Source organism: Prionailurus bengalensis, chromosome A1, assembly GCF_016509475.1.
Source record: "Prionailurus bengalensis isolate Pbe53 chromosome A1, Fcat_Pben_1.1_paternal_pri, whole genome shotgun sequence".
Lineage (NCBI taxonomy): Eukaryota > Metazoa > Chordata > Mammalia > Carnivora > Felidae > Prionailurus > Prionailurus bengalensis.
This window is the reverse complement of record NC_057343.1, coordinates 139884757-139899174: the sequence shown is the minus strand read 5'-3', so window position 1 is coordinate 139899174 and position 14418 is coordinate 139884757. Positions and strand designations below refer to the sequence as shown.

The following is a 14418-nucleotide window of genomic DNA, read 5'->3' as shown; positions in this document are numbered from 1 at the left end:
CGGTATTGTGTTCATACAACAGAATATTAAACAGCTGTGAAAAAGAATGAATTACATCAATATGCATCAGCCCAGAGGACCTACAGATAAGCAAAAGAAGCAAGTTGTAGAATACATAATAACAAATTGAAAACACAGCAGAGTGAACTATATTGTTTAGGAATACATGCATATGTAACATAACTAAGGAAACTCATAGGAATGAGTGATTATATCATGATAGTGATGGCTTTGGAAGGCTTGTAGGTTACTACTGGTAATGGTCTATTTCTGAATAGTTTTTAGGTTTCATAAGTTCTTACTTTACTTTTAGCTTATTATAAAGAGAAATTGTAGACTATAATTATTAAGTTTTAATTTAGGTGATGCATCACTCTATTACATGGTCACTAACAAAAATACAACATAGTTTTGTTTTAGTAATGATGGAGATTGGTGACTGCTGTTGGTTGTTAGCAAATGAGAGATACTGCTTTCAATCTTTAAAAAGTCACTATTTTGAGAAATCATAAATGCATAAAACATTGGAAGAATATGAAATTTAACAATTTGTTGGTTAGTAGAGTTAAAATAGCTTTTTAATTTCATTAGATAACCCTTTGTACTGTTAAATAAAAATTTTATAATTAAAAGAATTTCAGTCACATAAGATATTTGAAAAAATTTAAATGTGTGATCTATATGTCAAAACTTGTGGGATCATCTGCCTCAACACATCTTAACCTTGCAGTAATATTAAGTGATTCAGAGCTGGTTTTTACATTGATAAACACAGAAGCAAATGCTTTCTTGATAGAACTTTTTACTCCCACATCTTTATGCTATATTTAGTACCACTGAGTTTGTTGACTGCAGTTTTTCCAGTTGTGGTACCTTAATACCTTTCCAGAACAAATCTCTAAGGTATTATATTCTATTTGTTTACAGATACCTTAGATAGAACATTAGGAGACAAACGGCATCTTGTGACTGTAGAACTGGAAGTAAAACCAGTTGAAACAGCCTCTGTTATGCCAGTTATCGAGTATGCTGGAAGTGTTAGTGAAGACCTTCCGACGGCTTCCCAAGAGGCCATTGAAAATGGGATTCACAGTGCATGCCTCCAAGGTAAGGTACTCAAATAAAGGTAAGCTTAGTATCATAATCAACCACTTAGTCACTCCTAATATTATACATTATTTCTAACTAGGTAATGTTTTCTCACTATTCTTCCCATTATGTGTATGTTAGACCTGTTTCCATTGTCCCATGGTCCTTAGATATTCTGGTGGGTTTTTTGTTTGTTTTTGTTTTTGTTTTTGTTTTTTTTACCAGTCTTCACTTTGTTCTTCTGTTTTGGGGGTTTCTATGAATAGTTTCTAACTCAGACACACTTTCTTCAGCTGTGTCCAGTCTACTTGTAAGCCTATCAAAGATAATTCATTCCTTTCACTATTATTTTTTATTTCAAGCATTTCTTTTTGGTTCTTCTTAGGACTTCTGTCTGTTCTTGCATGTGGTTTACTTTATCAGAGTCTTTAGCATGTATCAGTCATGTGATATGATCATTCCAAGATACTTACTATGTCTGGTTCTCATGCTTGTTCTGTATTCATATTGTGCTTTTGCTTTTTAATATGCCGTGTAATTTCTTCCTGATGGCCTAACAAGATGTACTGGGTAAAAGGAACTGCTGTAAACATGGTGTGTAGTAATGTGGAACTCACGTGTTGGGGGAAAGGAAGCATTCTAATCCATGGGCTTATAGTGAGCCCATGCCTCTGGATGGGGAACCACACAAGTGTTTTTTATTTTTTTTCACTAGCCTCAGGTTGGACAGGATGGCTAGGGTGGCCTGGAGTTAGGTATTTCACCCAAGTCAGTTAGGTCCTGCTAATGCCCCTGCTTCTTAGGCTCTAGTTAACTAGTTTCCCCTGAGAGCAGGCCTTTGTAAGAACAGAGTGCTCTGGAGTATTTCAGAATGGTTTCTTTTCCACTCTGTCAGAAGTACAAAGAGATTTTTCTCTGATACTTACGGGAAGAACCTGCTCGAGCTCCGGGAGGTACATCTCAAAAAATTATGGGGGCCCCCTTATGATTTATGACTGTGTCCCCCTGAAGTTTTTAACTCCCAGACTTCTCTATAGTTGAGGTTTTCCTGCTGTGGCACTGGTTCCTGGGCTAGTGAGGCTCTGCTCCAGAAAGCTGTGACTTCTTTGTTTGCCTGCCTCTCTGGTTTTGGGGGCAGTGGTTTGTCCTTTGTCTTCTCCTCTTTTATGGCTCTAGGAGGGGTTGCTTATTTTTCAGTCTGTTCTGCTTTATACTTGCTGGGACAGAGTGGTGACTTCTAAGCTGCCTAAATGAAATGGAAACTGGAAGTCCTCTCCCTGTCTGTACTCCTCACTGCATATTGAGTGCTAACCTAAGTTTTTTCCCCTTGCCTAGGACCATTGCTTGGATCCCCAGTCCAAGATGTGGCAGTTGCTGTACATTCACTGATAATTCATCCTGGTACCTCCACAACTATGATTTCTGCCTGTGTCTCCAGATGCATACAAAAGGTAGAGAATATCCTGTAGTTCTCCTTTTTGCTTTAGGGTGACTGTCCTGATAGCAGTGTGCCATTGCTCCACAGACATCTGTGCTTTGCAGTGCCTCACACTTGTATTGATGCCGTCTGCGCCTTAGAGTCAGCAAGAGTTTTTACCCTGGACAGTCTCTGATTTCTTAATCACCAGGGTTATATCTGTAAGAGGACCTAGGAAGTTACTGCTTAATACAGACTGCCGGGAAATATTCTCTGATTTTAGCAAAGAGGCAGGTTTCCTTAACTGGCATTTTTGGTTTCCCCATCCCAGATACACAGCTGTTAGAGGTGAGCTTTGTAGTTTAATTAGGGGACATTTTGGGGGTATCCTGGCCCAAGATGGACTATAAAGGACATTGAAGATGTAATATTAGTTTCAGTTTTGAGTTCATGTTTATTTGAATAAGATTACCGTAATCAAAGATCATTGAAATCAGATTAAGTCGCAGGGAACCTGGTTGGCTCAGTCTGGTAAGGGTCCTACTCTTGATTTTGGCTCAGGTCATGATCTCAGGGTCATGAGATTAAGCCCCTCCCGCATTGGGCTACTGGCTGAGCATGGAAACTGCTTCTTAAGATTCTCTCTCCCCCTCTCTCTACCTGAACTTCACCTGCTTATGCTCTCTCTCTCTCAAAAAAAAAAAAAAAAAAAAAAAAAAAAAATCAGGTAAGACTAACTGATAATCCAGATAAGCACCTAACTTTATCAAAGCATCAAGCAGTCTAGTCTTGGAACGGTTACTTACCTCCCATTATTTCCTTGAGTGTCTTGCCTCAGTAATCTACCAGAGCTGATTTAACTCACAGGATCTTAGTGTGCCAAATGGTGATTCCATGCATTCTTTTTAGCATGGGACTACTACAGTTTTATAAGTGACTGATTTGCAGTAAAACACTTGCTTTTAAAAACCATTTTCTGAAATTTTGGACTGTGTCTGAAACTTGATTTTCTGTGGTCTTAACTGAATCTAGAATTATAAAGTTAATGTGAATACCCTAAGTCGCTGACTTAAGAAGGTACAACTTAATGGTCCTTTCATATGATTCCATTTAATTTTCATTAAAAAAAATCTATACATTCAAAAAGTATTATTTAAATATTGTTTGCTGGGGTGCCTGGGTGGGTCAGTTGGTTTAGTGTCTGACTTCAGCTCAGGTCATGATCTCATGGTTCGTGAGTTGAAGCCCCACGTCGGGCTCTGTGCTAACAGCTCGGAGCCTGGAACCTGTTTTGGATTCTGTATCTCCCTCTCTTCTGCCCTCCCCTGCTCATGCTCTGTCTAGCTCTCAAAATTTTTTTTATATAGTTTGCCTAAGCATATAGTTAGAAGTATTATCTGGTAAGTTAATGATGCCTCCTGTATTTATTGAGCCTTCTTTGTTGAGCTTACTGTGTACTGCGATGGACATAAATGGAATATGGATGTTTGTCTTCACCTAAAGGAGCTTATGATTTTACAAGGTAATTAAATATGGTCAAATAGCCAAAATATTAGAGCAGACTGGGGGTCATAAAAATGGAGAAGTGGGGAATTAGTATTATTGGAAGGAATATCTGAGCTGTGGATTTTGGTAGTTGGACACAGGGGCATTCCAGACAGGGGAAGATTGAAGTCTCTTTAGCTGTACTCTCAGATGAAGGCAGAGTAGTAGTGAAAGACAGTGTTAGAAAATGGAATCAGACTATAGAGAAACCTTTAAAAACTACCCTGAGGAGTTTGAGGTTTGTTTTGAGAACATTGGTGAAAATTTAAAGTTTTTGAGGAGGGCATTATAATCACTGGAATACAGGAGGAACTAGAAGTAGGCAACAGATAATCCAGGACAGGGAATGGACTGGGTCTGAATTAGGATACTGACAATAGGAACGGAAATCTTAAAGCTACTTGGGGAAATGGAAGTTAGAGATGCACGTCCAGGTGAATTAGAGATGCATGTCCAGAGTATTATGATGTCCTCAACAGAAATAGGAAGGAGCACACAAGAATGTTTGCAACAGGAAATGATAAGGTTATCTTGGATTGCTGTGGGATATTTAGAAACTGTCCCAGAGCAGGTGGGGGGGTGGGGGGCGCAGGCAGCGGGTACAAGGCTCAAGCACGTAGAGACTATAGTCTGTATCCTCAATCCACAGCATTCAGTTCTTTGCTTGCTTATAGTGTTTTCACTTTTACCTTCTCCCACTCTGTTATTTTGTTCTGAAAGACATTATGTGAAGTGGTACAAAGCTCTTGGTAAGAATTGCAAAAAGAGAGGTGTGCTGTATGTTTTGAAATTTCGATGATAATGGGCATATACTCTTGGTTTTACTTATCTGGCCATTTTTCATGATTGTGCGGGTAAAGGGCAGGAGAGGATGGGAAGGTGGTGACGTATCAGGAACAAAAAAATTTGAGGCCCAGAACCCTTACTTGACAATACAGGCAGTGTCAATGCCCCCTCTAAGGCCTTAAGTAATAATGAGAATCAGTGGGTGGTGGCGGAGCAGCGAACAGAGTGATGACCCGCTGCACCTGGGTAAAGGTGAGGGCACATTCCAGAGCCCCCTCGTGCAAAGTTTCCGCTGTAGACCTCTGTTACATCCCACCTAGTAACGAGAGGCTTAGACTAAATCAGACTTTTATTACTTTTGAATCCTGGCAGGCTCTAGCAGTAGGATAGCTTTTTGATTATTTTTTGAGGTTTATTTATTTTTGAGAGAGAATCCCACGCAGGCCCCGTGCTGTCAGTGTGGAGCCCACCCCCACCAACACGAGATCATGACCTGAGGGGAAAACCAAGATCCAGACACTTAACGGGCTGAGCCACCCAGGCAGCCCAGTAGGAGAGCGTTTTAAATCTGACCCACCAGTACTTGCATTTGCCATACCAGTTTGTCTGACGTAGTGATACTCTGAAAGACTGGGACCCCAATACATCTTATGTTGCTGCTACTTCCTCCGTTTTCTTCCAGTACTTGCCCTATGTGTTGTATTGGCTTCTGTTGGGTTTCCGTTTTACTTATGTGCTTATTCTTCTTGCCTTTTGTTGAATGTGTTTCTCTTAACCTTACTGTAGTACATTTCTGGATTAGTCCTGCTATGGACTGTAACTGTAATAGGCATCAGGAACCAAACACGTGGTTTCAACAAATAAGATGTAAGTCTTTGATTGAAAGGGGAAAACCATTTTTTTCTTTGCACTGTCTCTGGCCACGTGTTCTTAGATGCTCTGTGTAATTAAGCTTTATTAAGCAGCCCCTTGCCATGTACCTGATAGTTTATAAAAAGAGCTCCAGGCTTACAAGGATGGGCAGAATTTACGAATCTTTTTTAACAGAAATTTGATTTCCAATAAGGAAAGGGGAGTTAACATTCTTGAATTTCTTTAGGCGCTGAAGAAGGCTGATAAGCAAGTTTTAGAGCCCCTGATGAAGCTCGAGGTTACAGTCACTAGAGATTACCTCAGCCTTGTCCTGGCAGATCTGGCACAAAGAAGAGGGACCATTCAGGAAATCCAGACTCGTCAGGAAAACAAAATTATTACTGGATTTGTTCCCCTAGCAGAAATTATGGTAGGTACTTAGTTACTGAAAAGAATACTGGGGATATTTATGCTGAACAAAAGTAGACAATCAGGACTTTGAACTGTTAGAGCGTTTGGATTTAAACTGTTATGGGAATCTAAGGGATTACCACAGGTAGGGGGGGGTCATTACCATTCTCCATGCTTCTCTTCCTAAATGCTGAGACTAGGGAATACTTGTGAAACGTACCCACATTATTTACTTAACCTCCACAATATTTGTCTATTTCCTGACAACATGGTTCAATGAGAACTCACGTCTCATTTTCACCTTTCCTGATAATGATGAAAAGATTAGCAGCAGGAAGAGATACTTGAGGCTTAAATTTGACAACTGACTTCAATTATTTTGACTAGGGTTATTCCACTGTGCTTCGAACGCTAACATCAGGCTCAGCTACTTTTGCCTTAGAACTATCTAATTATGAAGCCATGAATCCTCAAGACCAAACTGTACTGCTCGGCCGGCGAAGTGGCTTGACCCAAGTACTTTGAGACTCCGGAGCCCCTATCAACTGCAGTTTCAGTAAGAAGAATTTTTATTGCTTTACTGAACTAACTAAACTGACAGTGGTACTGGAGTTGCCCATTCTATAATCAGATAGAGGTCCCATTTTAAAAAAGATACATCTTTTATTTAAAACAGTGCACCAAATCTTAATTTCCATGATTTCAAAATCAAGTTGATTGTAGTACAGATTGCTGTAGGTTTTGTCCCCTCCTATTTTCTTCTTTGTTTAGGCTCATTTTTCTGTTTTGTATTCATAGTCACAATATCCAGTAAAAAGAGGTTCTGCAGATATTCCCCGTCTATAGAACAAAGTATGAATTAGGTTTTAGATTGATATAATGCATCTTAAGAATAAACTAAGTTCTTTGAGACTCTGAGTGGGGGAGGGGCAAAGGGAGACCGAGGATCTGAAGCTGGCTTTGTGCTGACAGCAGAGAGCCCAGTGTTGGGCTTGAACTCACGCACCGTGAGACTATGAAGTCGGTGTACTTAACCAACTGAGCCACCCAGGTGCCTCTTAAAGAAAAAGTTCAAATAATCTTTTCTCCTTTTGGGCATAATTCTGTTTCGTACAAAAATCAATTCCCAGTTTCTAAGTAAATCACTACTTGTTAGGTGACATACAGTTCTTTTTATAGAAAATAAAGTTAATCATCCTGGACTTGGTAATGTCCTAACTTTCAAAATGCCGTACCTGACCATTCTGCAGCGGTGAACTGTCAGTCTGTTGTAGGCATTCCCTACACTCGTGATGTCTTCTGGACTCCAGAGTCTTTCACCAACGGCACTTGCCCGAGGCCTGTAAGTTAAATCACATGTCCCCCAAAGCAGTTTAAATTTATGTGTTCTGAAATTTCTAGTACTTCCCTACTTGGATGGAGAAGGAAAAATAAGGCACTTTAATTCAAATTTATCACTTAAAATTCCATACCATAATCTTGGAGTAAGGTTAGTTGCATCCACAAATTCTCCCCACAGACAAGCTTCTCCGCCAATGACAAGTTTTTTCTGTTCTTGAGAACCTACATTAAAATCATTGAATGGCTGTAAATGAAGTAGCTGCAGCTCCAACCTCTGACAGAGGCAATTACTGGTCCCCTGGTCAGTTCATGGTTTTGGCACAGAAAGAGGTAGCAAATGTAATTCCCACAATGCTTGTTAGCGTATTTCTACAAATTGGTATCTTTAATACTAGCACACCACTTTATTTTGGTTTTGTGCAAGCTGCTTTGGGTTCAGGAACCATTATTCCCTTGGTTGCCTAAGAAGAGTAGAAGAGTGTGCCAGGAATTCAAGTTGGAATACTAATAACTACTGCTCACTCCTGCCTTCGATAATCTACCTCGTGGTACTAAAAAAGACTAAGTACCCAATTGATATTATATTATGTCAATTCCTAACAGACTTACATACTGATTCGAAACATTTTTTTTTAACACTACCATTCTTTTTCTTTAAGGAAATTTTAAAAACTGGACAAAGTAGAAGTGTTCTTAAGGAAGGGGGGTCTGAGAGCCGAAAGCTCCACCCCTCTAAGACTACACAGCCTGAAATACAGGGAACTAGACTACAGCCTTCCTTAAGTGTCTTAACAATTGGCAAGGCCAGTCAATCAAAAGCAGAGATACAAGGTTAATGCGGACAAGCATCTTTAAAATGTAAGGTAACAATGCTCGGCAGTGGAAACGGATATAAAGGAACCTACTTTTGAAGTTCTTTTATTCAGGCAAGGATATGGTTTCTTTCACAAGTTTTAAGATGTATTGGGGGCCTTTTTTTTTTTCAAGTAAACAATATCAGGACCAAACAAAAGGGAGGATAGTGAGTAGGTAATATCTGGATGAAAATTTCCCGGTGGAAGATTAAGGGAAGAAAACTAACAACCCCAGGTAATGAAAAGTGCTTCACTCACCATCAAAATGAAGAGGGTCCACTTTATAGTAATTTCTCCAGTCTTGTCCATAACTAATCCAATCTAAGTACCAAGGAGCAGAAAGGATCACAGGGAAGCCAGCTGCTGTGACTTCACGTAGTTCCTCACTATATACTTGATTTTTCCACACTTGAACAATTGTACCTGGCAGAAGCTATTAAAGTTACAAGCAATATGTATTGATCAGGTCCAACAATTACAGATGAAATTAAAAGTCCCAGCCCATGTTGCTAGGAAAATAGCTTTCTAAGCTTCTGGAAAAACATAATACCAAACGTTACTGGCTACAGGGCCTTAAAATTAGAAGTTTCATCAGTCTTGGGGCACCTGGGTGGCTCAGTTGGTTAAGCGTCCAACTCTTGGTTTTGGCTCAGGTCATTATTACATGGCTTCATGAGTTCAAGCCCCAAGTGGCTCTGTGCTGTGTGTAGCCAGCTTAGGATTCTCTCTCTGCCCTTCCCCTGTTCTTTCTCTCAAAAAAAAAAAAAAAAAAAGTATCAACCTTAAGGTTGGATATTTAACTTCTGCCTATATGTGACACTGTATAGGTATAATCAACTAAGGCTTCACTCCCATTTGTCCCACACTACCATTATTCTTACTTTGGAACTGTGAGGATGTCACTTAACTCTTCTGGAAAGATAATAGTAGTAGCTGGATTTGAAATTCTCAGTTACCCAAAGGAAAATAGAAAGTGTATATGTTGACTATTGCTACCTTCGTAGCAATAAAGATTCATCTGTTCTTCTTTGTTCTACCCTTGTTTTTGTTGTTTTACTTTTACCCCACATGGGATTCAATCCCACAGGATTATGATCTGGGCTGAAATCAACAGTTGGATGATCAACCTCCTGAGCCACCTAGGTGCCCATGTTCTGCCCTTGTAAAACAAAACAAAACTTCATGTGCTTCAACTTGTGACAAATAATGAGAATAGTGGGGGGAGGGAGATGGGAGACATGAAAGGGAGGCACTAGCCTTGGTCTACAGCTATTGCCTAACAAAAGTTTAAACTAAAAGGTAAGCTAATTTCCCCATAATGTTGGGGACAACTTCATTAGGGTTCCTTCCTCCCAAGATGTTAAAATAGTAAGTGTCTCGTATTATCAGAATCAAATGCAGTCTTCATACTTCTCACCTTCACGTGATCATCAAAAACCTCTTGCCAGACTATGGATCCCTTCTTTACAGTTGAAACAATACCCAAAAGCCTACCATTGGGGAAAAAAAAAAATTTTCAGATCACAAGCTTAACAGTATATTTAAAGCATGCAGGGTTTCTATGAAGGACTACCATGTTGAGAGGTGCCTTGCACTATAGCACAGCTTTAAAGCAGAACCTGCTCAAGTTGGATCGTGACCCAATGTGGTTCCTGCTTTCCAGCACATGGCTGGGGACATCACACAGCAGAGGGGTTTAAAAGTCATCTGCTGAATGAATGTGCTACGTACATCTCCAGGTGGGGAAGACATGGCAATTCAAGGTAATATACAAACCACCATCTCTGGTTATTTCTTGAGTATCTTAGAATAAACTATAAAATCCTGGCAGTTAGTCCACAAATGTTTCCTAGTCTCTAGACAATTCCAGGTATTGTGCAGGATTAGAAAATTAGAATGTACTACACAAAAAGCAAAATAGGAAAAGGCTTGAATCTGGGCTTGTCTAATATAAGAGTTAGCAAACTACAGCCTACAGCCTGTTTTTGTATGGCTCATGAGCTAAGGATGGTTTTTACACTTGTAAATATTGTTTTAAAACAAGAATACTATGCAACTGTGGGGCCCATGAAGCCTAAAATATTTACTACCTGCCCCTTTAAATTTTCTCCAGTGTAAGTATAAACAGCCACATGTGGCTGTGCTATCATACTGGACATAAGAGATCTAAAGTAGAAGAATGCTCCTGGAGTTGACCAAAGGGAATGAATTCCACAGGCAAAGCAGGGCTTTGAACTGAATTCTTTGAACAGAAGACTGCTCAACATTATTTCATCATTTAATGCAAAAGTCTTCGTCATACTGTCAGTGATTTAAAGAAAGCAGTGCATACTGCTTCCTTCTTGATTTTTCACTTTGTCCAACAAGGTATAATATCTATATATATATAGATATCTATATATATATATATAATATCTATATTATTATATAGATCTTTGACAAGGGGTAATATCTATATATCTGTATATATAATATCTATACTTTCACAAGGGGTAGAGAGAAAATGAAAAAAGAGTACTAAATAGCTAAAACTTTTACAAAAATCACAGATGAAATAAAAATAGAGGAGGCTTATAAGTAACTTACTTTTGAAGGTAGAAAGATTCTAGTCTTCTAAAATCTTTGCCAAAACCTTTCTGCTTCATGAAACCCTGGATTTCTGGATTAGACTCCCTTTAACAAAAAACAGTGATTAAAACTACATTAAAAGTTTGATAAACCAAATCTATTTAAAGCAGCATAGATCTCTATTAAAGTTGGTAGACAGAAAATAAGCCTAAAAACTTTATTATGAGTTACCCAGGTTTTTCATTACAAATAATTTTTTCCAGAAGCTGGTTACTTGTGAAAATAGCTTTCCCCACCTCTCTCCTCCAACTAAGGCTATTTACAGAGGATTTTTGTTTAAATGTTTTATTTAATTTTGACAGTGTGTGTGTGAGCAGGGGAGGGGCAGAGAGAGAGAATCCCCAGCAGGCTCCATGCTGTGAGCGCAGAGCTCATGACCTGAGCCAAAACCAAGTCAGATACTCAACTGACAGCCACGCAGGCGCCCCGCAAAGGATTTTTGAGAAAAATCTCCCCCACCTAATCACTGCCTTTTCACTAAAGCTGTTCTTGTTCACTGTAGTCTGTTTCCAGTCCCCATGGTCTTTCACGTCTTGATTCTCCTTCCTAAAAGCTTTTATTCTCAAGTTATGTTGCTAACTTAAAACCTAGCAAGCAGAGATCTTTCCCAAATCTTCCTTTTTCACGTGGAAACCTCTAATACCTACTTCGAACGCAATGGTTAAAAAAGTACGGCTTTTAAAGAATTGTCATACCAACATTGAAATTCCACTTCATCTCCTCCCAAGTGAACGAAGTGATCTGGAAACACCATACTAACTTCTTTGAAAAACTGAGACAGGAAGTTATAAGTTGAATTCAGAATAGGGTTTATAGGTCCAAAGGTCCCAGACTGCTTATGTTCATTGTAACATGGAGTCAGGAGGTCTTTCTGACCTGGAAGAAGAAGTATTTTAATCACAAAGACATCACTTTGCATGTGATTATACTACTCTATTTTGTTGAAGCTGTAAGAGAATTTATACAGAAAAAGATAACCTTATGAGCAATTGTTTCTTGAATCCTGTCCTCTGTACCTCTGTTTCCCTTTCCTCACCCTATTTTATCCATTTCAGATATCTCCTTTATTTGGAACAAATCTTGACCTCACCCAAGCCCTTTTTCCTAAGTTTCAATCCCTATTTCAGATTCCCTGCTCAACACAATTAGATATCCCAGCTGCACTTCAAATACCATCTAACAAAAGCCAGATTCTCTGTTCTGTAAGCTCCTTCAGTAGCTGCTCCTGATTACTGTGTCCTGGTAAGCGTTTACCATCTTCCTCCTCTTTAAGTTTTCCTTCTTCTCTCAGGGTTGATCAGTTGCCAAGTTCTAGGGATGTCTCTCAGTTCTGTACATTATTTTCCATTCCCATTAACACCATTCTGGTCTAGGACTTCCATCTCCTTCCCCTTCCAGTCGACCACTTCCTCACATAGGTTTTCCTGAAGTGTGGTTCCCATGAGTCCTGATGGAGCCCACATTCCTCACCCAAGGCCCTCCACACTGTACTTCACCGGACTGATTTCTCAATATCCTCCATATCTACCCTAATAGTACTGAACAATTATAAATGCCAGGTGCTGTGTTACATGTTATTTAACCCTCAAAAAATTATATGATAGTTACTACATTTTAGAGATGGAGAAACTGATGAGACATTCTACAACTTGATCAAGGTCACTCAGTTTATAAAAGGCAGAAGTAGGATGCAAACCCAGACAGTGTGGCTCAAGACTCAGTTCTTAACCACCCTATAATGCTTCCTACTCTTGGCTGCACTACACTCCAACTAATGCCCTTCCTCATGTTACTCCCTTTACCAGAAACATGAATATATTCTTTGATCTCTCAAAAGCATTTTTAGTGTTATCCAGGAAACTATTTCTTACATTCAATTAGCATGTTCTACTTGTAATTTTTCCTTTAGACTTTTTTTTCCATACTTTAGGCAGTGACTTGCTCACAACAGACACATAATAACTGAATTCCATCTGTCAATAGTGCTACCCTTGTGCAAACCACAAGGTATTAAGAACAAAATGAACAGGGACACCTGGGTGGCTCAGTTAAGTGTCCAACTCTTGATTTCAGCTCATGACATGATCTTATGGTGTGTGAGTTCGAGCCTCAAGTCAGGCTCTGTGCTGACAGCATGGAGCCTGCTTGGGATTTTCTTCCTCTCTCTGCCCGTCCCCCACGTGCACTCTCTCAAAAATATCAACATTAAAAAAAAAATGCAGGAAGGACCTCAGGTATTCACTCTTTGCAACTTAAAAATGACACTCCTTACCTTTTCCCCAAGACTGTGTATGTCCAGGGCTATCAAATTCTGGTATGACTCGAATCCCTCGTAATCTGGCATATTCAATCACCGTATGGACATCGTTTGGTGTATAAACATGAGACAGAGAATAGCTGCCCTGTAAAGCCGTATTTATTAAAATGTATGAAATGGGTTTGTCCAGGATACTGTTAACAGTTCTGTTTGCATAGTGATAGGTGATTTTTCTTGTGTAACAATGTATTAAACAGTCCAGTGTGGTGGTGGAGGACTCATTTTTTTTTTCTTTAATCCCCACTTTCATTCATTCATTCATTCACAAGGAAGCTCTACGCCCAGTGTGGGGCTTGAACTCACTACCCCGAGATCAAGAGCTGCATGGTCTACCGACTGAGCCAGCCATTTAAATTATTTACTGTATCTTATCAGCTCTCAGCACACTGTGGGTTAATTCCAGATTTACTAATAGAACTATCTCTTTAGTTCCTCTTGGTTCAGGAACATCTATCCTCATGCTATTTCAACCTCATGTAACCGTACAACAAAATACAAATAAAATGTTTGACTCCAAAGTCAAACCTGTGAAAATGGAAAATACACTCCCCTTGTCAGTTTTAGAATAAAAATTCACACACTATTACAAAGCTGAGCTGTTGCCTTTGGAAGTCATTTTAATTACTATCAGCTTTAAAAATTCCCCCAGACATATTCTGGTAAGTGACTTGATTTTTTTTTTTTAAGATTACCCTCAATCCCTTTATAGGTTACACTTGGATTGTAACTAAAAGTTGACTAAAGGTGTTAGCGTAAAGCACATTTCTCAAGGCATAAATATGTAAATATTACATATAAATTATATGCTATATCTAAATTTATACATACATTTAAACTCCTAAAAAGTAATCCTGTCTCACCCCCCCAAATTTGTATCTAATCAAGATCAGATCTAACTACTCATAGTAAATACAGGACAGGAGAATAACTGACAATATGAGAATGCAATCAGCAAAACCCAGACTTTGGGAACTAGACAAATGATTTAGTTTAACAAAAATGGCAAATTACAAAAAAAATAGATGGGCGGGGTAGATACCTATAACACCAAGACAATGGACACACTAACCGACCACAATGTATGGAACTCATTTGCATGCCATTACAAATACGATTTTGTTCATTAAAACAAGGTAAAACACTTGGGGAAATATAAATAATGATTGATTAGCTGGATT

The 14418-nt window shown here is 39.1% G+C and overlaps 2 protein-coding genes across 5 annotated transcripts in view; one reads left to right on the top strand and one right to left on the bottom strand.

Moving 5' to 3' along the window:
• GFM2 (GTP dependent ribosome recycling factor mitochondrial 2) overlaps nucleotides 1–14418 on the top strand; it is a 75284-nt gene that overhangs the window by 52047 nt on the left and 8819 nt on the right. The window contains exons 18-22 of one of the 4 annotated variants that reach the window (XM_043591979.1): nucleotides 928–1107; nucleotides 2425–2540; nucleotides 5937–6119; nucleotides 6488–6656; nucleotides 7280–9318. In XM_043591979.1, the coding sequence (XP_043447914.1) occupies nucleotides 928–1107; nucleotides 2425–2540; nucleotides 5937–6119; nucleotides 6488–6625 (617 nt within the window). In that variant the 3' untranslated portion in view covers nucleotides 6626–6656; nucleotides 7280–9318. Of the gene's footprint in view, nucleotides 1–927; nucleotides 1108–2424; nucleotides 2541–5936; nucleotides 6120–6487; nucleotides 9319–14418 lie in introns of those variants that run through there. The other 3 variants (XM_043591971.1, XM_043591995.1, XM_043591986.1) reach the window with 3 other exon arrangements.
• Nucleotides 6647–14418, bottom strand: part of HEXB (hexosaminidase subunit beta) — a 31918-nt gene continuing 24146 nt past the window's right edge. The window contains exons 7-14 of the mRNA XM_043592070.1: nucleotides 13196–13325; nucleotides 11619–11799; nucleotides 10882–10968; nucleotides 9713–9785; nucleotides 8554–8728; nucleotides 7573–7663; nucleotides 7336–7440; nucleotides 6647–6940 (exon numbers count right to left, since the gene is read on the bottom strand). Of these exons, the coding sequence (XP_043448005.1) occupies nucleotides 6874–6940; nucleotides 7336–7440; nucleotides 7573–7663; nucleotides 8554–8728; nucleotides 9713–9785; nucleotides 10882–10968; nucleotides 11619–11799; nucleotides 13196–13325 (909 nt within the window). The 3' untranslated portion in view covers nucleotides 6647–6873. The remainder of the gene's footprint in view (nucleotides 6941–7335; nucleotides 7441–7572; nucleotides 7664–8553; nucleotides 8729–9712; nucleotides 9786–10881; nucleotides 10969–11618; nucleotides 11800–13195; nucleotides 13326–14418) is intronic.